Genomic DNA, 27,630 nt, shown 5'->3' with positions numbered 1-27,630 from the left:
GGCAGTATAAGGAAAGAGACTGAGTTATTTAACAACATTTATTGAATACCCACTGTGGGTGGAACCTTCTTGAAGAGATGTTAATAAAACCAGAGTCTCTTAAAGGTAAATGACAATAAAGCAATTGATGATGAGGAAACGGAAGGGAACCAAAGATTTTAACAAAATGTTGGTAGGATTTCAGCATGTACATGATACCCTTAACATTTTTCACATGTGTCGATAGCTGTGGTTGATTTGCTTCAGGAATTAACAGATATAGACACCCTCCATGAGAGTGAAGAGGGAGCAGAAGTACTTATCGATGCTCTGGTAAGTGCACATTCTCCTGGGGTTTTGCAGGTTTGTGTAAGGCATTGGCATGACCACCATGGTTTTCCTTTCTTTTTTTTTTCCTTTTTGTAAAGACAGGGTCTCTCTATTGCCCAGGCTGGTTTCAAACTCTTGGCCTCAAGCAATCCTCCTGCCACAGCCTCCCAAAGTGCTAGATTACAGGCGTGAGCCACTGCACTCAGCCACCACCATGTTTCTTGTTCTCTTTTCCTTTCGTGTCTACTTGTTGCTACTGTTATTCCCATTTACAGCTATGAAGCTGAGGCTCAGAGAGGTAAAACAACTTGCCCATAGTCACATAGCTGGGATTTGAACTTGTGTTCTCTCTGTACTTGTTCATGTTCTTGTTCTCTTCCCCTTTCCCTGTCTGTTTTGTTGTTACTGATCTTTTTCCAAAGAGCTTTCACACATACTTGTTTTCTCTTCTGGGTTATAATCCCAAGTGCCAGTGAGGACAGGTATTATTATTACTTATTTTACAGATAGACCATCAGAGAGGAATCAGAGAATGCTAAAAACGAGAACATCTAGGCTAGAGTTACATCCCTTGCCTGTAGAAGACAGGGCCACTTGATTTCTGTATTCCTTTTTGCGGAGCTTAGGAAAGGCCTCAAAATCTCCCTCAGCTATTATTGCAGGCAGCAGCCAATCCAAAGGAGGTGAAGCCTGTTGGCCAGGTCCCATCTAGTCTAATCACCTTACAAGTAAGGCAACTTAGATGCAGAAGTGAAGCCTTCTCCTGGGTCACTCAGCGAGTCCTGTGACAGCTGAGATAAGAGCCTACATGTTCCAATTCCCACCACAATTCTGTTCCTACCACCCCAGCTTCCCTCACTCACTGGTGATCAGAGAGAGCAACAAAGCTGAAAAAGCATCACAGCTGGCCAGGGGCAGAAGTGGGTCTAGTCCAACTTCTTACGCTGATAACCACCTGTTCACCTGCTAAGCTCTCTCTCTCCTCAAGCCTCTGTTGGTTTTCTTTCTCTTTTATTGTCTTCTCTTTTCTCTCTGGTAAGAATGTTGTAAGTACTGGTTTTGATCCAGGTTGCAGAGTTTATCAAAGATAAACTGCAAAAATACTGCAGCCACTTGTATTAGAAGCACCTGGGCTGCTTGCTAGGCTGCTTTCTGGCCCTACCTAAGACCTACTGAATCAGAATGGCTGGGACTGTGGCCCCAAATGATTCTGAAACCCCACTGCTACGCTGCCCACCCCCTCCTCATCCTTTGTCTTAATGTTTTCAACACTAGAAATTTCCCATGTGACATGTTCACTGCTGGCATTTGGTGTGAATGAAGGGGTCGTGAACCCACTGTATATGAACTGTTTCTTACAGAGAGTGAGGCTGCAGTCCAGCAGGGCCATTTGTGACTGAGTATGATGAAAATTTCTATGGCTATTTTTCTTTTAAGCTCCTTCCTGGAGCACACTGCCACTTTTGTAGAATTCAGGGCCTTTATTTTTCCTTTGAACCATTGTGCAGAAAGAAAAGGGTGATGTTGGGGTGTCCTTTTGTTTTGAGGATCGTCTGAAGAAAGGCAGTGGCACTTGCTCCTGCACTGTGTCCCCACAGTGTCATTTGTGCAATCTACCTTCCAGAGGTTAATTACAGTGGCCCTGTATGAGCCTTCCTGCCTGGTCCCTGGGCTGATTTTAATTACCATCCTTTGCCTGTGTGAATAGAAAAGATGAGAGAGGAACAGCTAGCCTAGCTGCTACGTGTAAAACGTACTCAGAAACAGCAATTCACACAAAAGCTCTTTGTGTTTTCTGTGTTGCCAAGCCCACCAACAGAAGCTGGGTCTTGCAGATTTTATTGTTTATTTGGAAAGAAACAGTTCGTCCTCAGTCTGGGGAGCCATTAGATAGCTGCTGTACAGAGTTTTCCGTTTGTTTTGTTTAGGCTTTTATTATTATCTTATTTTAAGATTTGAGTCTTATAGCTTTATCCTGGTGGGGCTGGTGTGAATCACAAACATTGAACATTTCTGGATTCCAATATATTATTTGCTTGTCTGCAACCAGTCAGAAGCCATTAGTAAATACCAGAGAGCAGAACTGGTGGGTGGTCTTCCATTTATCTTTTTCTAGCTTTATGCTGCATTTGGGAAGAAGTTTTATAAGTATTCTCATATTACAAGGGTTGAGTTGTCTTTGTAGTTTTAATTTGGGGCCAATATCAGAGGCCTGGAATTGCATGAGCAGAGGCTAGAGGGCATGTGGCAGAATTTATTGTGGTGTGCAGTTTGCAGTTATTGCTTTGGTCTTTTTCCCAGTTGGAGGTCCTGAGTAATAGAATAGCACATTTGTGGGGAAGGAGTGCTGTCCTGGTATTCTCAGGGATCTTGGGGGTTTTCAAATTTTGTTCATATCCACTATTGTTACTTATGTAAAAGGTGAGTGTTTGTGCTTTGTACCAAGTTGATTTGGCAGCCTAGAGAATGGACTCTTTTCTGAAGAGTAGTAAACATGAGGGTATGTTGCTTTGTTGGCAATTCTCTGGCTTACCTCTCCAAAGACGACTGTGGACTCCTTGAGAATAGTGATTAGATTGCAGTGATTTTTCTACTTACTAGTCCCAAAACTTGCCATATGCTTGGTAGTCCCAGGCCCCTGCTCACGCTCTGCCTTCAGCTGGGCATGCCTTGCTTCTCTGGGGCTACCCGGAATACTCCTTGTCCTTTAAAGCCTAACTTAAACCTTATCTCTTCTCATTTGAGTATTTTTGAGACTCATCACCTCAGCAGAATTTGTGTTCCCTGAGCACTTTGTACTTCCTGGCACTTGTCACTTGGATTATAGGCATCTCTTTATAAGTTTTTCTTTCCTGAGTTGTGATCCCTGCCAGAGGAGTGGTCAGACTGGTGGCTCTGTCCTTACCAACTGTGTGTCCCTAGGAAAGTTACTGGTCTCTCCATACTGTTTCTTCCTCTGTAAAATGGAGATGACAGTAGTACCTGTCACACAGCACCGAAGTGAGGAAAAAGTGAGATACTTAATGAGTTTTTAGAATAGTCTGGCACAGTAAACACCCAATAAATATTGGCCATTATCATTGTAAAGATATTATGCATGGCAGATATTAAAGGCTTATTAAATGTCAAGTTAAAATCATATGTATCATCTGCCACACAGTGAGATGTTTGTGAATGTTGAGTTCAACATTTTTTCAATTCAAAAAATGTTGCAAAATAATTTTGAACACATACTGGAAAAAAAAAGAAAAACAAAAAACCCCACATTTGGATGGTGTTGGCCTAAATAAGACATGCAAGGATAGAGGTTTAGTTTTAAAAAGGAAGAAATAAGTACTGCTAATCCAAGGCAGAATGTTGAGAACAGCTGTGAGGCAAGCTTCCATGGAAATGAAGAGGGGGGGAGCCATCACGTCTGATGGGGAATAATCTGGAAGGGCTGCGGAGCTGCAGGTGTTGGCGATGGCCTTGGAAGGGAGGCTTTAGTACAAGAGTGTATGGAGGTGTCACAGCCAGAGGAGGTGGATGTGTCACTGGGTCATGAAGCTGACCAGAGTGGCCAGGAGCCATGATTTGCTATAAAGAGTTTCACAAAAGTGCCTTTGATGTAGAGAGCTGGGCGAATGCCCGCCATACGCATTCTTGCCCTCAATTAACCCTACTTAAATGTTAAACTTTGAAGTCCCATATTGGTTAGGCTTAGATGTGGTCGGCAACGTATTTGTGCTGCTCAGGTGAGGCTGAGGTTGGCAGGTTTTATGTTGCTGTAAGGGTACTTACTGTGTAAATTTCTGGATCCTATCCCATTCTTTCCATTTCCATTAACATTCTTGCCTTCATCTGTATTTGTTCCTAAGCAAAATTCTTTCGTTTATTCTATCAGTAAATGTTTATTGAGTGCTTGGTATGTTCATGATTCTGGGAACCTGGTGTGTAGCTGTGAGCACAACTGACAAAGCCTCTGCTTTTGTGGAACTCATATTCTGGTGTAGGGAGAAACAGTAAACAAGAAAACTATCAGATAGTGTTCTCTGTTATGTAGAGATTTAAAATAGAGTTGATGTGATGTAGAGTGGCTGGGAAATCAGGTTAGATTAAATATTTGGGCAAGGCCTGAGTTCTGAATGACAAGAAGAAACCAGCCATTCAGAATGATCAAGAGCAAGATAAGACAAGGGCAATAAGGCAAGGCTGAGCTTGACATAGTCAAGGAACAGAGAAAGGGTCAGTCCTGTTAGAGTACAACTGGGGGGAGGGCAGAGAGTAGAGTCAGGGCCAGACCGTGCTGGGCTCTGTAGGCCTTGATAAGAAGTTTGGGTGGAGTTGCCAGCGTCAAGAGAGTAACTGCAGGAGTGTAAGCAGGGAAGTGGTAGCATAGTCTGACCAAACGTTTTAAACAGACCACTCTGGCAGCTGTGTGGATAATGGATTGGAAGGGCAAGAGTGGAAGCTAAAAAATTACTAGGTTGGCTGCAGCAGGCCTGAGTTTTGCATTATGATCATATTACCATATGTATCCTCAAAACTTGTTTGATCAGGATTCAATGGATGGGGGGTTTATTTTTGTTTTTTATATATGAAATTTCTGAAACTCCTAGTAGGTAGAAAAACTCCATTCTAACTCTTGAGAAAGCTTATTGGCAGATTGTACCAGATAGAAAAAGAATCCTCCTTCAAACCCTCTTGTCTGTCTTTTTTATTTCCTTTTCTTCTCTTATATCCATCCTCTTTGGTCAAGTGGAAAAAGATGTCTGATCATGCCCTTGAACTTTATCTCAGTAGCACCTGCTGGAATATTGTTTGGGAAGCCTGCTAATAAGCAGAAATACCCAGTGACTTATCAGAAGACATCAGGCCTAAGACAGTCCTGATTTCCAAGGCCAGGGTTGCTGCTCTCACTGATGATTTAATCCTTAAGCAGAATTTGTTTTTAGTTTCAGGCTTCATCACAGGTCCAAAAAATTGAAGGTAGACCCAAGGGGTTAGAGGCAGTGGGACAGAATGCTAATTTGTGCTTCTTACTAAACCATATCAGAGCTATGCATAATATAAATATTTTTCCAAGGATTTTCTGAGTTAAATGTATTTTGACTGCTTTTGGCCTTCCTGCAATCAGATAAAATCGTGTTTAACCCAGCTAAACATAAAGTTTCACACTTTGCAAGCTTAAAAAGGCTGCCTGTTAGAAGTTAGATTTCCAAAGCAAGAAAAAAGATTTTCCTCCAGCCAGACACCCATTATCCATAACCATTCAGCTCCAGGATTTAAGCGCGTTGCTCACTGCCGCTGCCCCCACCACTCTCCAGACAGCAGAGATGGGAAACATAACTAAGAATCAAGGAAGAGGGGAAAAAATAATGCAGATAAAGCAGCAATAAGCAATTGAAACTGGTGAAGCAGTTCACAGAACTGACAAGCAGTGTGATACCCAGTGGAGTTGCAGTGTCTACTGCTTTAGGATTCAGGGAGATTATAAGTCAATCAGGGTGATTTAGGGAAAAACATACTGTGACATGGTGCATCTTTTTCCCCCAGATGTTTTTCTGTTTTCTCTCACATACCCAAATTGTCTAATTAATTAAGGAAAACATTACAGTGGATTTGTTTGGTGACGCTTTTGCTGGCTGTGAGATTTGAGAACAAGATTGTACATCTCCCGGCATAAGAGGGAAAAACAGCTCTTGCACGTACAGGTGCTCTCAATTCTGACCTCAGTATCCCCTCAAATATTAGCCCCTCCTTATTTTCCACACCAGGGCATAAAGGAGAGCCTGAAAAATCTAAATCATTTGTGATTCAGGTATTGCAAATCAGTTAATAATTTCAGCTTTTCCACTTATCCAAATATTTCCCTTAAATCTTACCCAGAGAGGTTAAAGATCAGTATTTCAAGATTGTTCTCTCTTGCCATCACTTCCATCCTCTGGCTCAGTTTGAGTTGTATCCATGGAGTGCCTTACACATAAGTGCTCAGGAAGTGTCAGCTGAATGAGATCATTTCCTTCTCTCTCCTTCCTCTCCCCTCACTGAAGTAATAGAGCATTATGGAGAGAAGTAGAGTTTGGGGTGGAGCATGGTGGCTCATACCTATAATCACAACACTTTAGGAGGCTGGGGCAGGAGGATTGCTTGAGGCCAGGAGTTCAAGACCAGCCTGGGCAACATAGCAAGACCTCATCTCTACAAAAAATAAAAAATTACCCAGTCGTGATGGTATGTGCCTATAGTCCTATCTACTCAGGAGGCTGAGGTGGGAGGATTGCTTGAGCCCAGGAATTCAAGGTTGCAGTGAGCTATGATCATGCACCACTGCACTCCAGCCTGGGCAACAGAGCAAGACCCCATCTCTAACAAAAAAAAGTAAAATTTGGAAGTTGATCACTTATGTTACCAGCTTTGAGACTTTGGTCAGGCTAGTTAATTTCTCTGAGCCTTTGTTTTCTCACTTATAAAAGTTGTGAGGATTAAATGAAGATAAATGGGACAGTATATATAATAAGCCAATTGCAGTGCACAAAGTTTAAGTGTTCCATCAGGTTATTTAGCCAAATTTACTGAATATCTGCTATATATAGCATTGGTATGAGACTTTGAAGGGTATGCCAAGTTGCATGAGGTGAGGTGCCTGCCTTCAAGGAACTTGGCTTTTTCTTAGGCAGTGGGAGATATGAACAGTGAATAATCAGGTATCAAAAGGGGTAAAGAGCTAGATGCAGACTCTCTGCATAATTCTTTGGGCAGCTACCATAAATGAACCAGACCCAAGGTAAGAGATGTCACATGTTTTCATTTAATCTTTATAATTTATCCCCATTTCATAAGTGAGGAAACTGAGACACTGAGAGGGAGGATAACACCACAATTATGCAGTAGGCCTTAACTTCAGATACAGGTTTGCTTGTTGGGTGTCTGCTTAGGAATGTATTACCAGATGGATAATCACTTCTTGATAATAGAAAATTAGGTATTTGCTTAGTTATCCTCTTCCGTGTGCCTCAGGGTTACCTAAGGGCAGTCTCCCTAGAACACAAATTGTGCACAGAAGGTAGCATGAAGTAGTGAAAGTGTTATTTCACCTAAGAAGAAGGAAGCCTGGTTTTTGCCTTTGCTGCCACTGCTCAGTAGCTGTGTGGTCTTGGCTAAGTCACTAACCTCTTGAACATCAGCTGTATGATGTGGCTACTGAAAGTTTCCTATCTATCTCAAAGTGTGTGAATCAAATTAAATAAGAAATACAATACTTCTTATGCATTAAACGTAATACAGATGTGAAGTATTTTATTATGTTAATATATTCTTTTTAAGTGGGAACTAGAACTTTTTTGTAAGTAATAGTTTCATAAAGGCTTAACATGGAAAGTTAGGAATATTTTGAGTTTAACCCAAAATTTTGAGGTCAGTGTGAAATTTGCCTAATAAACAGTCCAAGTAAACATCTCCTGGTGCTGTGGTCTAGAAATGTGTTTTGGCTTGAAGGAACTGTCAGCCTGACTTAAAACGGCATTCTTGTAAGGTATAAGTACCACAGGAGAAGGAGGAAGAGCACCAGACTTGGTTTCAGATGGTCTATGTCCAAGTGCTAGCTGAACTCATTAACTTTTTAACCTTGAATTTCACTTTGTCTCCTTAAGCTTCAGTTTACTCATCTTAAGTTAAGGGTAATAATGCCTCCCCTTTTCTTCCCTCAGGGGCACTTTAAAACTCAAAAGAAATAATGGGGTGGAAGAGCATGTTTTAAACCATAAATTGCTGATTATTTATTTCCTTTATTCATCCAAATACAGAAGTGAGCATGGGAATGGGAACATTTTGGGGACTGTTTGTGACATGCATCATCTCTCCTTTTGCTTCCCTGTTCCTGCAGGTGGATGGGCAAGTGGTAGCACTGCTGGTGCAGAATCTGGAGCGCCTGGATGAGTCTGTGAAGGAGGAGGCAGACGGTGTCCATAATACTCTGGGTGAGGGGAAGGCGCCTGCCGCCGTTGCCTGAGTTTCTTTCTGTTGGTTTTGGGGCTTGGTGCTCATTTCCCTTCCTCCTTCATAATAGAGTCAACAGCAGGAGTGTTTTCCTTCCTCGTGCTCCCAAACTGCCTTTTCAGAAATGAAGACCTTTGTGTAAATTTCATAAAACAGCAGCTTTAGTTTGGCTTGCTGGTAATAAAAACAGAAATCCACTAAGTGGGTAACCTTATTAGATAAGAGCTGCTGGCTCCTATTAGTAGGCCTTTGCCTCCAAAATTTAGGACAAAATTCTATGCAGGGTGATTTTTTTTTTTTTTTTTTTGCTCTGGAAAGTATATATTTAAACATTTTTAATCATTTTGATCTTTCTTATTACTTAACTTCAGTGGAACTACAAACTTTCAGACCACTGTGTACCTTTATAGGGCATTTTATTTGAAAAAGAGTGTTTCTTTCTCTTCTTATGTATAGATTGCTGTGTAAACTGTGAGTTGAAAAATTGCGACTAACTTGGCTGCGCCTACATCATATATTCATTTAGGTGGATTTCTCTGTAGTATTTCTTCTCTTCCTTCTCCTCCTCGAATCTCCCCAGTCTTTCCCTTTGCAAAGTTGCTGAACCAATAGCCTATTTAAAATTGTGCTTCAGGGTAGTCGTCTTTATCACTGGTTATTGTCTTAAAAAACCAGAAGTGACGGTATCTATAAGCACAGCTTGAGGAATGAATGAGGCCCAGCAGAAGGAGAAACTTAGATGAGATTAGATTTTCTCTCAGCTCCTTTGTGTTTGCCACAGATTTCTCTTATAGTTCTAGATTCTCTTAAGTGAGGATTATCATAAAGAAGGGGGAAGACAGGCACCTAGCGGGTAAGAGGAGAGACCACAGCACTCTGTAATTTGGGGGTTGGCTGTAGTCTAGAGCCAGAATTTGGCATTGCTGTTTGTTAGTGTAACGCTAGATTTCGCAGAATCAAAAGCTTATTGAGGCCAGGCTTGGTGGCTCATGGCTGTAATCCTAGCACTCTGGGAGGCTGAGGCGAGAAGATTGCTTGAGCTCAGGAGTTGGAGACCAGCCTGAGCAAGAGTGAGACCCTGTCTCTACTAAAAGTAGAAATATTCGCTGGGTGTCGTTGGCACATGCCTGTAGTCCCAGCTACTTGGGAGGCTGAGGCAGGAGGATCACTTGAGCCCAGGAGTTTGAGGTTGCAGTGAGCTATGATGATGCCACTGTGCTCTACCTGGAGCAACAGAGAGAGACTCTGTCTCAGAAAAAAGCTTATCAAAAGTCTTACCTGACTATTAATAAAAAGGGCCTGGTATAATGGAAGAAGTGCCAGCCTGGCAGTCTGCAGCGATCTGTCTAGTGTCAGCTTGGTCAGCTACCAACAGCTCAGGAGACTCATCCCACTTGTGCTTATTGAGTGCCTGTTGTCTGTCAGACACTGTGCTGGGCTGAGGTAGATTATGATGAGTAGGCATGGTTCTGCTCCTTATGGGCAGACTGTTGGGAAAGGCTTGAACAGAAAGAAAAGACAATGCAGGGTGACACATGGTATAACAGGAGTCAGTGAAAAGCACTGTGGGAGTGAAGAGGAAGGGTCTCCACATTGCTGGATAGGCGCAGGTAGCCCGCTGGGGCTGAATATGAAGATAGGTGCATTTTTGCCAGGTGGAAGAACGGGAAAAGGCCAGGGGAGTATGATTTGTAAAATCATGGATGGGTGTGGACTTTGGGGAAAGATTAGAAATGTCTGTGACAGTGGCAGGTGGGAGTGTTGGGAGATGAGACTGGAAGAGTAAGTTTGTCAAGATCATGGAAGACCTTGGAACCCATGGCAAGAAGTTTGGATTTTGTTCTAGTGGACAACAGGAAGCATCTAAGCTATAAGCAGAAGGATATGATAAAGACATAGGAGATTAAAATGAATGAGTTAATTTTCTTAGAAGATGTGAGAAAGTAACTGAGAGTATTATAATAATCTTTACCTCTCAAGGTCTCATTGCCATTCTGCTGCCACAGCTTTGTATTTCCTCTGCCCAGTCATCCTTTAATTTGCCGTCGTGAGGCTGACATGGGCAAAGGAGTGAGGAAGAAGAGAGGAGGTGTGATGATTTCTTCAGCCCTTTTTCTAAAATTCACACCCAGTGTGTTTGGGCATCATGCTTAGGGAGCACAGAACTGTATCTGCTTTATGACAGTAACATATTCCAGGGTGTGGAGTGGGAGGGGGCCTGAAGGAAATGAAAGCTTTTGATGTATTAAGGACTCTAGCTGATTAAAAAAAAAAAGTCCTCCTTTTTAATATCATAGTCATGCAATAACCTGTTTTTTGTCTTCTAATTTTTAATTTTTCTGTTAAGCAACACTTTGGCTATTGTAGGCAATAGCAGGACCAGTTATATTTGCTTTCTAATACCTGGCACTTACCTCTGCCAGCATGGCCTTTCCCCTCTGTGCACATTATTTTGTTCAATTAAGAGGATCTTGCCTGTCTTGTAATATCCTTGTTTCCACATGATTCAGAGAAAGAGAACTGAAAGTGGACCAGGGAAGGAAGAGATTCTGAATTTATCCTCCCCTGACTTTTTCCTAAGGCTTCTGCCTACCTCCATGTCTCTTTGGTTACAGGTTTCTGGGGCTCTGGTACGATAGGGAATTAGTGAGTCATAGCCACACCCTTTTGTGTGTTCTGCTCCAGTGGTGTTCCCTATTAGCACAGAAAATCTACCACTTATCCCTTTTGTGAATTTCATCATTTTCAGTTATGACTTTTACTTGTAATATAACTTGAAGAAAAAAACCACAGCAACTCCCTGGTTAATCTAAAAATGACAACACAGCATCTGGCTGGGAGGAATACAGAGAAGTGGGAAGAGGAATAAAATGCCTGTCATGAGAAGCAAGCTTGTTGCAGATGGAAACAAAGTTTCCCTCCCAAATGACTGGTGTCTGTCTCCCTTCAGCTATCATAGAAAACATGGCTGAGTTCCGGCCCGAGATGTGTACAGACGGTGCCCAGCAGGGTCTTCTGCAGTGGCTGTTGAAGAGGCTGAAGGTGAGTTTGGCTTTGTGAGACTGCAGCTCAAATCTCTCTTTGCTCTGGGCATGGTTGATGCTGGGTTATTGGTATAGACTGTTAGACCAAGCCATATGAACTAGTTTGGGAAGCTTCTGTTACCTCTTGCCTCTGTCTTCTCTTTTTTGTTTGTTTTAAAAGAAGAGGCTTTAGGCCGGGCACAGTGGCTCACTCCTGTAATCCTAGCACTTTGGGAGGCCAAGGTGGGAGGATCACTTGAGGCCAGGAGTTTTGAGACCAGTCTGGGCTACATAAGCGAGACCCCATCTCTACAAAAAATTTAAAAAATTAGCCAGGTGTGATGGTACATGCCCATAGTCCCAGCTACTCTGGAGGCTGAGGCAGGAGATCACTTGAGCCCAGGAGTTGGAGGTTATTATGAGCTGTAATTGCACTGCTGCATTCCAGCCTGAGTAACAGTGTAAGACCCTGTCTCCAAAAAATATTAAATTCAATTAAAAAAAAAAAAAAGAAGAAGAGGCTTTAAAAATAGACTTCGGTGCATCTGAAAATACAAACGTGTTGTGAATACAAACAAATTCATGTGATACAGAAAGTGTAAAACTCAAAGTAAAAGTTCCCTTCTACTGATCCCTTCTAGTTCTACTTCTCAGAGACAGCCACTGTTAACAATATTATATTAATATCTATTCTCCCAGAAACTTTCTGTGCATATGTAAGAGAGAGTATGTGTGTTTCACAAACAGAATGTTTTATGCAAGTTGACTTTTTCACTGAACTATTAGTAACCTAGTATTCCATTGTACAGAGGTACCAAAATTAATTTAACTATCCTCCTGTTTATATAAATTTTTTACTGTTACAAACAATGCTGCAATGAATATAGTAGTCCCCTCTTACCTGCGCTTTTGCTTTCTGTGGTTTCAGTTATTCACAGTTAACCACAGTCCAAAAATAGGTAAGTACAGTACAATGAGATATTTTGGGAGATTAAGAGACCACATTCACATAACTTTTATTGCAGTATATTGCTATAATTGTTCTGTTTTATTATTAGTTATTGTTAATCTCTTACTGTGCCTAATTTATAAATTAGATTTTATCGTAGGTATGTATGTATAGGAAAAAACAAGGTATATATACGGTTCCATACTATCTGTGCTTTCTTGGAATGTATCCCCCACAGATAAGGGAGGACTACTGTATCCTCATATGCCACAGTCTTTCATACACCTTTGTCTTGGCTTATCTGTACAGCTTATCAGTACGATAAATTCCTAGAAGTGAAATTGATAGGCCGAAGGGTATGCACATTAACATTTTTGGTAAGTATTACAAAACTGTCCTACGTAAAGGCTGCCCACTGATTTGAGACTATTTCCCTCTACTTCTAACAACATTGAGAATTATCAGACCTGAAGGTTTGTTAATCTTAGTGAAAACTGGTGTTATTATTTTATTTTGGAATTGTAAAATCAAGTGAAGTAAATTGGCTTCTAGTTATTTATTAGCCATTTGTATTCATTTCTTTTAGCTTCATGTTTATATTCTTTGTCCATATTTCTGTTGGATTGTTCATTCTCCTTCCTTCTTGGCATAGTCCTTCTCAGTGTCTTTTTATTAATCAGTGCTGTCCTATAGAGTGAATGAGGGAAAGGGTGGGTAGGAACTCTCAGAATAGTTTTAACCAAAGGTGTGATAGGAATCAGTTTGGAACTGCTTGTGTGCTTCTGAAATGGTCCTCTGGCAGCAAGGATGCCAACTTTTTGGTGAGAAGGAGGCACTTGTTTGTTGCTAGAGTGATTTTCTAAGTAGTTATGGCCTTGCTGTGCTTGAGTATCACAGAGATCCAGAAAGGGGAGTGCCAGGCCCTCCACTGTCCTGGCAGGGCTAGGGGAGAAGGTTGTGTCTGAGATCACTGTCATATGTTCCATGAGTCCCTCCCTTTCTGAAACTCTAGGTCTTCCCCAGTCCTACTTATTTAACCCATTGTTCCCATTGAATCTATAACATAAGTCACATAACATATTTACTTGAGGATACTCAGCCCAGCTATTACCATTGGTGGGTATGGGCACATTTGCCTGGCAGAGTTCGGTGGACTGTAACTTCCTTCAAACTCCACCCCTTCTTTCTTTCCTGCCTGCACTCAGCAGATGGTTAATTCATGCATTGTCTTGCAACTTCCTTTTGATCTCCTCTCTTGAGTCTAGATGTCCTTTGATTTTAGATCTAGACTTGTTTCCCATTTAATTCCCTTTACGTCTCTCTAAACTCTGTTTCTTCTTTTCTCAGTATTCAATATATTTTTGGCTGAATGTGCTGGTTCATGCCTATAATCCCAGCACTTTGGGATGCTGAGGCAGGAGGACCACTTGAGGCCAGGGGTTCAAGATCATACTGGTAACATTACGAAATCGTGTCTCCACAAAAAAATTTAAAAATTAGCCAGGTGTGGTGGCGCATGTCTGTACTTCCAGCTGTTCGGGAGGCTGAGGTTCCAGGCTCGCTTGAGCCCAGGAGTTTGAGTCTGCAGTGAGCTGTGACCACACCACTGTACTCCAGCCTGGGCAACAGAGCGGGACCCTGTCTCTAAAAACAAAAAAAGAAGAAAGAGAGAGAGAGACAGGTTTGTATAGAAAGCACACTAAAAGAAATGAAAATTAACACATTTTTGTTCTTCAAAGCCTTGGGGCATTTTGGGAGCTAGGAGTGGGGAGAGGAAAGCAGAACACCAAGTTGGGGGTTGGGATAGATGTCAGGGACCTGAGTTTGGTGGGGTGGCCCACGTTGAGCCTCAGCCTTAAAATATACGGAATAATCCAGCAGTTTTTGTCTCTGTGAAGTCAGCACAAATTTTTCTCAGTTCCTTGAGACTTAAAGCTGATTCAGGAATCCTTCATTAAACCAGAATATAAGAATATAAAAAAACCTCTGCCTTTTGAAAGGTGCTGAAACTTGCTAGTCTTTTTATTTTTTTTTCTTTTTGAATTGGTAACATAGGAAGGGAAATTGACTTTTGGATGTTTGAATTTGACTTGGATTCCATTACCTTATGATAGTAATAAAGAGACCCATTTGGTAGTCTAGGAAGCTATTAACTCTTGCCTTATAGGCTTTGCATTTGTGTAATCCTCAGGGCATAAATAGCCATGTTGCTGTCTCTATAACAGTTTTTCAAAGTTTGGGGGGTATTTAAACATTAAAATACTACTTAGTTATTTTACTAGTAAGCAAGTGTCCTTAGAAAAAGCCTGTGCTGCCCAGAACATTAATGGAAAGAAAGTTCTGCTTAAGAGTGAGGTCAGCAAGAAGGCATGTCTTTAAAAGCAGTGCCTTGCCCTTATTTCTTATAGTCTGGGAAAGTGCTTATCATAATGTAATCTTCACTGTCATCAACGTCATGGTGAATCATACTGAGTGCTGGACCCAAATGCTTACTTTTTCTTATTAGCTGTGTAACTGTGGGGAATGGTCTGTTAACTTGTCTGGCCTCTGTTTTCTCCTTTGAAAAATAGGGATCTATTCCTTGCCCTTCCAGTCTCACAGGGTTATTGTGAAGATCAAATGTGATAATGCTTTTAAATTTTACAGATCTATATAGCAGTGGTTTCAGCTGAGGATTTGTATTACGATCATCTGTGGAACTTTAAAAAATACAGACTCCCAGATTCTGGTCCAGACCTATTGTCTCAGTCTCTGTCTTTGGTATATTTTAGAAAAGTTCCGCATATGATTCTAATGTACAGCCCTCACTAAGATCCACTGGTCTCTAGAAATGTGAATCTTCTTGTTACCCATTTTTATTCTACAAAGTGATTTAAAACTCCATCTTCACTATGCCATTCCCTGTTCAAGAACCTAGAGTAATGCTAATACCCTCTACGTTAGATCCCAACTTCTCTGCCTACTTTTTAAGACCTCTTAACCTGTCCCTGTCAGACATTTATCAATTTTGAAACATTGTCCTTATTACCTTTTAGATATCTTTTTTACTTATTCCTTGCTCTGCAAAGGTCAAAATTATTTTGACCTCTGTGTCTGGCTTTGCTCATACTTCTCCCTCCACCAGGAATGACTGACTCCTTTCTTCCCTCTATATTTCTAAATTACACATGACCTCCACGAGACAGCTTAAGTCCCTACTCTTCTACGTAGCTTCCATCATTTTTAGAACTGAAAGGAAATTTATAAGTCCTGTTGTGGATAAAAAATTAATAATTGAGACCTTTGGGTATTAAGTGCATTGCCCAAACCTGTACAGCTAGTTAGAGAGATAGAACTAGGATTAAGACTCAAGACTCCAGAATTTTCTTCATGCACCCTTTCCATAGCGCTGCTTTGCCCCTAGCCTACACTGTCCTCTTTCTTTTTTGAAAATCAGCCCCTTCATTTTTTTCCTAATGGTTCTCTTGCGGAAGTTAGCCTGAGTTCCAGTGTATACCTGTAACTGTGTACACTCACCCTCATGGAACACCTTTTCTTCTTCTGCAAAGTGGACACAATTCCAACACCTGGCAGACTTTAATATTATGTGTGCTCATTTTCTTTTTTCAAATATCCTTAAATTTCATAAGAACAGGGACTGGGTTTCTATCATATTTGTATTACCTCCCAATTGTTCTCAGAATGTATTTCCCAGCCAGGAGCATCAACATCACTGGGCAACTTGTTAGAAATGCAAATTCTTCGGTCTACCCTGACCCACTGAATCTGCAAAGCTGGGGGTAGAGCCCAGCAATCTGCTTGTGATTCTGGTAGAAGCTAAAGTCTTGAGAACCAACGTCCTAGAGTGCTTATGTCTAGATTGCTTGATAAAACCTTGCAATTTGATCATCCCATATTTTTCAGTAATCTCTGAGTAATTCTTGAGTGAGTGGCACATTGATGACAGGCATTTTAGTCTTGGATTTCTCATTTTTGTACTTGTAGCCTAGCATTATATAGAGATATTCATGGATCTCTTCATCCACCAAATGAAACCTCACTAATTTGTTCTAATGAGGATAAAACGCATTGCAGATGATTGCATTAAATGGATTAGCAGGTAAGCAGATAATGGTAGTGTGAGAGACACTGCATCACAGTTCATTTTTTTAATGGGGAATGCAGCTTTTTAGTATATTATGTATTATTGAAAATAACACCAAAACCAAGTTTTATTTTTCTTTTCTAAAGAAAAAAAATTAAGATTCTCCTTTGTTTCCCAGTTAAATCAATGCTTCAAGAAACAGTTGCAACTTTTAGCAAAGGGTTAATGAACTGAGAATTGGCTAAGTTATACTACACGTACAACTGGTTGATGCTAAAGTCCTTAGCCTCTGATGACCAGAGGTTAAGATTTTGCAGGGCACAATCTGCTTTGACAGTTGTACAGGGCTGTAGGTATGTCTGAACCTGCCCCATGTGTTCCAGGTACCAGAGGTGAGCTGCAGATATAACCTGCAGCTTCTGGCTGTGGGTGATAGCATAATTGTTTTGTACTTCCCAGAAAAGCAGCAGCTCCCCAAAAGGTGACGTTTAATTATATTCAAGGCTAGTACATGCTGAGTTCAAATCTATGCATGACTCTATAATTACTCCGACAGCTGAAAGATTTAGGATCACCAGGCTCCTGGATAGGAGACAGCCTTACGAGCTCCAAGCCCCACTGGTTAACTTTGCAAAATCCAACAGACTATATACCCGCTAAATGAAGTCTCCTTTCCCCTGATTTTGATTAAATGTCTTTGTAATTTGGCAGTTTGGTATTATTCAATCTCTGGCAGAGATTTAAACAAAAGTAAAATTTCCTTAGAAAGTTTTGTCTTTGTCAAAACATGAAAGATTAGTCTCCCTCCTTCCCACGTGGCCTAATTTTTTTTTTATTCCTTTTCTACTAGATTAAAATATTTGGTTGCCATCATCGTCATCATCACTAAGTTTTTCCCCATCTCCTGTGAGTTTCATGATTGACTGCCCACTGCATGCAAAGTGTTATTCTGGTCTAGATACCTTACATACATTATTTCTAATCCTCACAAACAGCCCTGCCAAGAGGGTGCCGAACTCCCCAGTGTACAGGTGAAGACAGAATCCCAGAGAGGGGGAATGCCTTGCCGGGCCCCCATGGAAAGTACACGGGAGAGCCAGTGAGAGTTGGGCCTGGGTTCCTCTGAATCCATCACCTCTTGCCAAGCTGCTTCCCACCTGGCAGCACTCTCAGGTTCTGAAGCCTTGCAGGGCTCAGTGTTGGGGAGGTATCGGGCTGAATCAATTTAGTTTCCTCATTAGATTCTTCCTGCATGCCAGTTTTGCAATCAAAGGGCTTATATTTTAAGGAAAAAGTAACAAAGTTATGATTCTGATTTTTAAAAATTTACTTTGGGTAAATTGGAAACTCTTTGTAGTGTCATACAGCAAAAGCTGGAGATTTCCTGGGGGAACCAGGAATTCTCAGTAGAGGGGAACTCAACTCTTGGGCACCTTTTATGTTCAATTCATTTAGTACAACCACCTCATGAGGAAGATATTATTTATTCTCATTTAACATAAGAGAAATTGGGTTAGAGAGACAGAATAATTTGGCCAAGATCACAGAGCTGGTGTTAGAGCTGGGATCCTAACTCAGATATTTCTGATTCTGGTCATCAAAAAACATATAGTACCTACTGTGTGTTAAGTACTTTCACATTATGTTATTTAATTCTCATAGTAATTCTCCAAAGGAGTCTTATTTTTTTATTTCCATTTTACAAATGAGGAAACTGAGACCAAGAAATGTTGCCTGAGTTATGGATTCCCGTTATCAGGTCATGGTGCGATTAGTGTCTCAGTAATTTTGTTTTTACGGCACTCCTATGCCAAAAAGTACCTAACAGTCCCATTTATTAAGTAGTTGTATCCAAACAATTTAATATGTATTTATGCCCTAACAATTTATTGGCTATTTGAAAAAATAATACACATAAAATGAAGGACAAAATATTTTTATTTCATTCTTAAATACTGCAATTACTTACTAATGGATGTGTATGCCTTTTGGGTACTGCACAACTTCTCAGACCTTGGAATCAGATTGAATGCCACCACCCTTATTCGTATTTCGCGTGGAGTTTCACACTGTTGTTTTTATCACAGCAACTATCAAAACCCAGCTCCACAAAGATATGATGTCATCAAAAGAAATGTACCTCGAGCTAGTAGTTGTTGCAGTGCTCAACAGATGTCCAGTGTCACCATATTTTCCTTGAAAATTTAAAATATCCTGCAGTGAATTCAATATAGCATGCCAGTTACCTCAGCACGTACTTTGGGAGCCACAGACTTTTTGTCACACAGATAGTGGCATGCTCATGAGTCAGACTTAGGTGTGTCTCATGCCAGATCTATGTTTTTCTTTTCCTTTTGAACTTGACTGTACTGCTTAATAAAATTGATTTTAATTCAGTGTAATGTTTTAAATGCCACAACAGTGGACAGAGTTTGTATCTAATGCACCTCTGTTTGCTGTTGTGCTTAATTCTGTGTTTTGCATACAGTAGGTGCCCAGTAAGTATTTAATGAAAGAAAGAGAACAACTCCCCCCTTACTTGGAAATAGGAGTTTTTAAAGGACAAGAGGCCTTGGAACCATAGATAGGGTATTCCTTTAGAGGGCTGATGTCTTGGCTTCTTTCAGTGAGATGTATCTTATTTCAAACAAGAACCCTGGCACTTGTTATTGTTTGAAAAGCTGCATAAATAATTTGGTGTGGCTTAAATCATTTAAAATGTAAGAGCAATACTTGGAGCTTAAATAATTTGAGTGAAAATTTTATTAGCAAATCCTGGGACCTGATAGAGGTCCCAGTTCCTTGTTTTTTCACCTTTGTGTTTTGATTTTTATAAAACTGTTTTTCTTAAAGTGAAACATGTCACAGATTGCCTTTGAGCCCTGGCTGATAGACTGAATTTCTTGAAACAAGGCTTCAAGCTTGCCCAGGGAGCATACCTTGTCGTCAGCACTTGTAAGACCTTACATTTACAGATCTTTTAACCTAAGATGGTCTTACCTGGTCGACTTCCTGAAACCCTGTGGGGTGCACTTAGGCTTGACAAGGAAGACTTGCACAGAAAACTGAAATGATGCTGGATGTTGCTTGATTAGGCGCCACTCTTCCTTCTTAAATACAAAATCAGTGTCCAAACAGTACTGTAAATGGTGGATGAAAGTGTCAGTTCCAAGATAAACATTTCCCCTGTCCTTTCCAGGTATAGAAATTATTTGTCATTTCAAAAACCTGGATAGGTAGCAAAGGCTACTGCATTTTAAGAATCATTTTTATTTATGGAATCATGGATACCATAAATAAAAACACATCAGTGAGGCTTGTTCGTCTTTGTCCACCTTTATCCAAGGGGCAGTGTTAATGGTGAGATATTTAAGTCTCACTGCTGCAGCAACAGTGTGGGTAGCCATGAAAGATAGTGCTTGTGGTAGATGTGTCCCCTCTGAAACTCCAAGCAGCAAAGCATGCAGCAGGGAAGGAATTGTGGGTAGTAATTTGGGTGTTAAAATATTAACACATTTTTGCATATTTAATGTGGTTTCCTTTTTAAATAGTAGGCAGGTTATGGCATACAAGCAGATAGGTTTATGATTCCAAATTAAATTTTAAGCATTAAAAAAAACCAAAAGGAACTACTTTGTTCTAAATACATTCAGCAAATCTAAACAAGAAACTGCTTTCTTTTCAACTTCTCTGATGATATATCAACTAATTTATATAGCCTAATTTTATGATTATAACTTGCAAATGAAGCTTCATGGTGAGTTTTAATCTTGGAAGTTTGAAACTGTATCATTCATCTAGTTCAAATTTGCATATGTGCTATATGCTAGGCACATAGTTTCTGGACTCAAAATGGGGAATCTGGGAGGGCTTCACAGAGGAGGTGACGTTCCATACCTGGGCATTAGGGGCATGAGAGCCATTGTGTCCATCTGCTATTTATGGTTTTACTGTGTAGAACTATAGTCTGGTCCATGGTATCTTGAGAGCAGAGGCAGACTTTTTCTTACCTTTAACCTGCCTATTCCCTTTCTAACTTTTGCTTCTCTTCTAACTCAGATCCTAGTACTTGTGAAACATTTGTCCTAGGGAAGGAAGTAAGACCCCTTAACATTTTTCTCATTTCTCCTCTTTCCCCATAGGCAAAGATGCCCTTCGATGCCAACAAACTGTATTGCAGTGAAGTGCTGGCCATTTTGCTCCAGGACAATGATGGTGAGGCACCCTCTCAGTATTGATATTCTGTTAGGATAGGAGTCAGGCTTGTTTCAGATCATGACAGCAAGCTCTCTTGCCTTTGGCATCCCCTTGCTCTCCCTCTTGCTCTCTGTGCAGCTTTTGTACTCTGTCAAGCTGTATTGATTTTGTTTGCTGATGTATCAGTGTTAGACGGCTGTAAAATCTGACAGTTAGCTTCATTTTTTTCTTCCTGTGTTTTTTTCCTCTTTTAGAAAACAGGGAATTGCTTGGGGAGCTGGATGGAATCGATGTGCTTCTTCAGCAGTTATCCGTGAGTAATTCTTATGCTTTCTGTCTGCCATGAAGATACATGGCCTGCTTTGAATGGGAGGTGGAGCTGGAAATTGTGGGAAGGAATAAGCCATGTGATCCAAGCCACATGGAGCATGTTGGCAGGTTTGAGGTTACATTGGAGGGACAGCATTACCCCCCTTTTCTTAGTCATTTGCTCTTTATGACCAGATATCACTGTGTATTGGGTATGGACTTTCTCCATCTTCCGATATTATATATTGTCAATCTAAAAGAGAGGTGTTTCCAGTGTAAGTGTATGTTCTTGAGCCAGGAATACCAAATTTTCATTTGAACCTCTCCCAAGATTATTCACTTCTTTTCCTTTCAGTCTGCCACTAGAATGGAGCCTGTTCATTTAGGATCCAGATAAGCTCAAGGAGTACAAGTTGCAGGGCAGTGGGATAGAGGTCACAGAGGAGAATAGGAGAGGACGTGGCACTGAAGGCTGGAATGAGAAATTGGAAACTGCCATTTTCTAACTATAAGAAATTTAAATTCAGTGTATTCTGAATTTATTCTGTTCTGCTGGCATTCTGAAAATACTGTTAAGATTTCTTCTAACAAACCTCATCTGTGTTATTCTAAAAACAGGACTGAAAATAGAGCATTTGGATAAAATCTTAAGAATGTTGGGAGTGTCTGAGATGTCAGTTTGCATACAGCTTCCGTCTTGGTGCCAGCAGCCTGAGTAGCTTGGCCTCCACCCCAAAATAGAGCTTTGAAATGTGAATCTGTTTGCAGTTCTGGGAAGATGCTTAGTCCTTTTCCTGTGAGATTATTGATCTTCTCGTAGTAGACTGTATGGGTATGCATATACTGTTAAAAGGCTTTCTTCTTAACATGCCATACATCTCTGGCAAAGAAAAAACTTCTGCTGTAAAGCCCTTCCCATGACTTGGAGCCCCGACTATGAGGCAGTTCAGTAGCCTTGATTAATAGGAAACTCTTCCTTATATTGAGCCAAGATTTGCCCGTTGACAAAGTTGTTTTTTGACCTGGATAATGGTTTCATGATGTTCACTTTATTCATTGAGCTATGCATGTCCTTTATGGAATTTTCTCTATCTGTATTATATTTCATGGTAAAAAGGTGTTGGCGTGTTTTGGTTTTGCCTTGTTAAAACATCTGCCTGCCTGAAGCTGTCAATCACTCATAAACCTAGTGGTCAGTTGAGTGTTTTGGTTTTTTGGATGAACTAATACCGTTTTTAAAATTATGTATGAATAGAAAGCCTAGTTTCTCTAAAATGGAAACCAGTGAGAATTTTGTTTGGTAAGCTTCTGTTTCCTCAACTGTAAGTTATCGTGACAGGCAGGCTTTGGAAGGGTGGTGGCTGATGAAAAGACATTCTCATATGGCCCTGTGCTTTCTGCCTGGCATTTCTTGACAGGTGTTTAAAAGACACAATCCCAGCACAGCTGAAGAGCAGGAGATGATGGAGAATCTGTTTGATTCACTTTGCTCCTGCCTAATGCTCAGTTCCAATCGTGAGCGCTTCCTGAAGGGCGAGGGTCTTCAGCTGATGAATCTCATGCTTAGGTATGTTTCTAACCTCCTAGTTCCCCCATCTCCTTTGGCTGACTCCTCACTAGCCTGAATTCATGAACGTATAGCTACGGTCTTTTATTCTGTCGAGTTTCTTAGATATATAGAAGAGTAAAGTCTTCAGGTATGAGGGTGTGGGTGTGTGTTTGTGTGTGTATGTGGTCTTTTCTAAAGTTAGAATAAACAAATAAAAAGTATATTTTGATCTGTCTGTGACCTATTATTGTGTCAGTTGGTAATATGACCACTCCATTGAAGGGCGATGTCTTTTTGCTCCTTCCCTTAGTGTACTGGTTGTGGGGAAATCTGGCCATTAACTTCTAAACTTATCCTATATTAATTTTTAAACTTAGCCGAATTTTCTGTATGTATCCCATAGGCCTATCTATGTCATATGTTTGTCTATATTATTTTTGTTATTGACAGAATATCATTGATATTTTTCATTTATACATTTAGTAATGAATTGTGTATGTTCTATGTGTCTAACATGCAAAATTTGAAAATGTGCAAGACATTTCTATAACTTTTGTTTATAGTCCTTTCCTGAAGCAAAAGGAAGGGAGGAAGCTTGTATAGATAACTCTCTTGAGAAATCTGTCTAGGGAGAGAAGTAGAGAAGTGTTTGGTGACCAGAGTGTGGTGTAGGGCCAAGGGACAGTTTTTTAAATTGATAGACACTGAAGCATGTTTGCATGGTTGGAAGACTAATCATTATGAAATTACTCATTATGAAACTGAGCCAGTCTGCTATCTTGAAACTTGTATTCAAGTACACTGGAAACGCTGCTAAACTAAGATTTTTGGAAAAGTTTTTTCAGAAATTTGATATAAAATATAATTTAGTATACAAACATGCAAAACTGCTATTAAAACATTAATAAGGTACTATGCATGTTAAGTGCTAGGTTTATACAGAAATAGGTAAGACAGAATTTGACGGGATACTATGCATGTTCAGTTCTAGACTCATACAGCAATAGATAATAAGACAGAATACCTGCCTCTGAGAAGTTAGAAAAACAACTCTATCACCCAAACATAGCCTGTCTTTGAGTGTATATTTTCTTCTAGTCTTTTTTCAGTATCGTTTTCTTATTTTTAACAACTGTTTAGGCCTGCCACATGTATAATTTTCTATACTGTTTCTTTTTAAACTTAACATGCTGTTTCCCATTCTGTGACATAATCTGCATGAGAGTTTTCAGTAACTGCTTAGTGGACTCTAAGGACTATAGCTAACTTAGTATTCTTCTGTTGTTCACATTGAGGTTATTGCCAATGTTTTGCTATTCTACCAAATTCTACTGTGACTATTTTTGTGTTTAAAATGATTTTAGGATTATCCAGGTATAGTAAGCCCTCTTTTAGCATCATTGATTGGTTCTTGGAAACTGTGACATTAAGGGAAATGAGGTATAACAAAACCAATTTTTTTTCCCTCATCAACATTATAGTGATGTTATTTAAGGACCTGACCTGTAAATCGTTTTGCTTAAAGTTGCAGTTCCCAAGAACCTATCTGTGATGTTAAGTGAGGACTTACTGTATTTCTAAAATGTCTTCTCTTTTACAAGGCTTATGAGAGGGCTGGGGTCATAGTAGACCTCTTCATTTGTCTAGTGCATGCCAAACCTTGGACTGATCGAAAGTCTTCCTTTGAGGAAGTGCTTTTAAAAACAAATTCTTTTTTAAAGTGCAGAGCGGGCCTTGAGAAATTACCTAGAGGCCTTTTGTGTTTAGCTGATTTTTCCTAGCTTTACTCTCTTGAGTCTTTTATTTGTTTATCTCCCTCACCCTTCTAATTGCCTGTCCTTTTGTTGAAATGACCCACCTTCTCTCAAGCAAATAGCATATAAAGAAGATCCATTTGGTTTCTTGGGCCTTCTAACCTTAACACTACATTCTGCAGGGACTTTTCCCTAAGCTTCTTAAAGGTCTGAACTGCCATTGTCTTTGGATGGTTGAGTGCAAATATGAAGTGATGTATTCCTGTAGCATATGGCTTGGTAATGTGTAGCAGTGGGGAGCTGAATAAATAACCAGAAATATGGATTATTCAAACAGGAATGCTGAGATTCAGGGAGGCTAATTAAAGAAGAGCTCCAAAAGACTTAGAAGCTGTACCTCTCTAGGATTTCCTAACTTTTTTCATTTTTGAATGCTGAAGTTGCTGTTAGATTCATTCTTTTGTATTAATTAGCTATATAAGCAGATTCAGTATTTCCTTTTTTCTCTTTCCCATTTTCTTTGTTCTGTGTTATTTTTCTTCTTAACATTCCCAAATGAAAAGCTTAAGTGGAAGGGAATTTTTTTTTCCTACTCTATTCACCCTTCCTGATCTTCTAGTAAGAGCTGCCAGGTTGCTCTGTCTACAGAGGGCCCATTCAAGACTGGGAAGCTGTAACACTAGAAGCTTAGGAAAATTTCTGTGGTTCCATTGCCCTTAAATACAGATCTTTACTTTGATTTAGTCATCCATAAAACAGTTATGAAATGCCTACTTGGAGAGGTAGCAGTGTGGTGTAGGGTGGAAGAATGGGCTTCGGAGTTGTAAATGTGGGTTTGAAACATATCTTGTGCACTTACTAGCTCTGGATTTTTGGTGAGTTACTTTAACCTTTCTGATCTCTGACCTTCAGTTTTTTCATCTGGGAAATGGGGATAATAATGCCAAATTTGTAGGGATTTTGAGGGAATTAAACTACATAAAGCATCTCAGACAATTCTGCAGTGACTAAAACATTGATTAGGTACTATGTCAACTTTCTGTGTTAAATTCTAGGCTTATACAGAGATGAACAAAACAGGGTTTCTGCCTTTGAAATGCCCAAAGGCTAGTGAGAGAGGCAGATGTTAAATAACTGTAATATAAATTAATATGGTAACTATTAAGAAGAACTACTAGTTTTACATGTGTATACTCAGTGAATTTTTTTCACTTCTGATTTATTGCTAAGGAAAGGTCACAAACAAAATAGTGATTTATGTACGCACACATGGATATATACATTACCAATTTAATATTTTTATCAGCTTTATTGAGGCATAATTTATATACAAAATGCACCCATTTTAAGTGTACAGTTTTAATTTTGACAGATATACACACCTTTATTTCTGCTACAACAATGAACATATAGACCAGCACTGTCCAGTAGAAACATAGGTAATTTTATATATTGTAGTAGCCATATTTGAAAGGTTAAAAGAAACAAAATTAATTTTAATAATGTATTTTATTTAACTCAATATATCAAAAATTATTTCAATATATAATCAATATAAAAATTATTAGTGAGCCATTTTACATTCTTTTTTTCATAGTAAGTCTTCTAAGTCCACTGTGTATTTTATATTTACATCCCAATTCAGATATTAAATCTTCATCAAAGTACTTGATTTATATTTAGATTTCATAAAATTTACAATTGAAAAAGTAGATTCACATACCCAGATTTGTCCTAACATAAATGTTTTCCAATAACTAAATCAAGTATCAGTTTTAAATTTAAGCTTACATTTATTCAAATTAGATTTAAAATTTTGTTCCTCAGTTCCATTCACCACATTTAAGACAGTCAATATTGGATGTGGCTGCCATATTGGATGATGCACATATAGATCATTTTTATCACCCTAAAAAGTTCCCTTTTGCAGTCCCCACCCATCCACCCCAACCCCAGGCAGCCACTGTTATTCTAGAATTTCATATAAGTAGAATCATACAGCATGTTTTTTTCCTCTAGCTTATTTCACTCAACACACTGTTTTTTTGAGATTCATTAATTTTGTATGTATCAAATGAATGTTTCTTTTTCATGCTTAGTAGTAAGTATTCCATTATATCTCTACATTCTAGCATATCAGTTTATTTACCTGTTGTTGAACATTTGAGTTGTTTCCAAATCTGTTGCCATTATAATCTGCTAAAAGTCTTTGGATAAACATTTCTCTTTGGTAAATACAAAGGAGAAGAATGGCAGGGTCATACTGTAAATGTATGTTTTCTGTAGAAACTACCAAGCTGTAGTTACCATTGTATCATTATGTATTGTATCATTATGATTACCACCAGCAAAGTATGAGAACTCCAGTTGTTCCATATCTTTGTCGACATTTGTATTGTCGGACTTTAGCCATTCAAGTGGGTGTATACTGTAGTTTTAATTTATATTTACCTAATGACTAATGATGTTGAACATTTTTTCATGTGCATAATGACCTTTCTTACATCATTTATTGAAGTCTCTATTCAACCCTTTTGTCCATTTTTTATTTGGGTTATCTTACTGAGTTTTAAGTGTTCTTTATTCTAGATACAAGTCTATATCACAAATATGTTTTAAAAATATTTACCCCCTAGTCTATGGCTTGCCTTTTCATTTTTTAACAATGTCTTTTAAAAAGCAAAAGTTTTACTTTAATAAAGTCTAATTTATAAGTGTTTTCTTTTATGATTTGTGCTTTTGGTATTATTATATATAAACTATGTTTGCCTAACCCAAAATCTTGAAGAGTTTCTTTTAGGTTTTCTTCTAGAAGTTTTCAGTTTTACATTTATAGGTCTATGATCCATTTTAAGTTAAGTATTACATATGGTATGAAACAAGGTTCTCAGATTTTGAAATTTATTTTTCTTACATATTTTTGCATATAGATGTCCAGTTATGGCACCATTTATTGCAAAAATTATCCATGTTCCATTAGATTACTTTTATACTTTTGTCAGAAATCAATATATCATATATGTGTGGTTCTATTTCTGTGCTTTCTCTTCTGGTCCATTGATCTATACGTCTGTCTTTTTTGCCAATACTACACCATTATTATGACTTTATAAAAGTAAAAGTTAAGTCTTCAAATCAGGTGTAGTATAAGTCCTCTGGCTTTGTTAATCTTTTTTGAAATCATTTTAATTATTCTAGTCTCTTAATTCTTTTATCTTTCCATGTGAAATTTAAAATTAGCCTGTCAATTTCTGCAAAAACCCTTTTGGGATTTTGATTGTCATTATAGGGAATGTATATATCATTTTAGTGAGAATGAATATCTTTGTAATCGTGAGTCTTCCAATCCACAAACATGGTATATCTCCATTTATTTAGCTCTTTGATTTTTTTACCAGTGTTCTAATTTTTCTTAAGATAATTTGATAATTTATATTATGCTGGACTTTTGTCATTTTTATACAGACTTTGAAGTTTAT

General features: G+C 39.2%; 1 protein-coding gene across 1 annotated transcript in view; it reads left to right on the top strand.

Moving 5' to 3' along the window:
- CTNNBL1 (catenin beta like 1) overlaps positions 1–27,630 on the top strand; it is a 163,593-nt gene that overhangs the window by 52,658 nt on the left and 83,305 nt on the right. Inside the window, exons 5-10 of the mRNA XM_045528609.1 lie at positions 215–312; positions 8,174–8,267; positions 11,237–11,328; positions 20,485–20,557; positions 20,794–20,852; positions 22,267–22,415. Of these exons, the coding sequence (XP_045384565.1) occupies positions 215–312; positions 8,174–8,267; positions 11,237–11,328; positions 20,485–20,557; positions 20,794–20,852; positions 22,267–22,415 (565 nt within the window). The remainder of the gene's footprint in view (positions 1–214; positions 313–8,173; positions 8,268–11,236; positions 11,329–20,484; positions 20,558–20,793; positions 20,853–22,266; positions 22,416–27,630) is intronic.

The sequence above is a fragment of the Lemur catta genome, chromosome 17 (genome assembly GCF_020740605.2).
Source record: "Lemur catta isolate mLemCat1 chromosome 17, mLemCat1.pri, whole genome shotgun sequence".
Taxonomy (NCBI): Eukaryota; Metazoa; Chordata; class Mammalia; order Primates; family Lemuridae; genus Lemur; species Lemur catta.
This window is presented reverse-complemented; position numbering and strand designations above follow the sequence as displayed.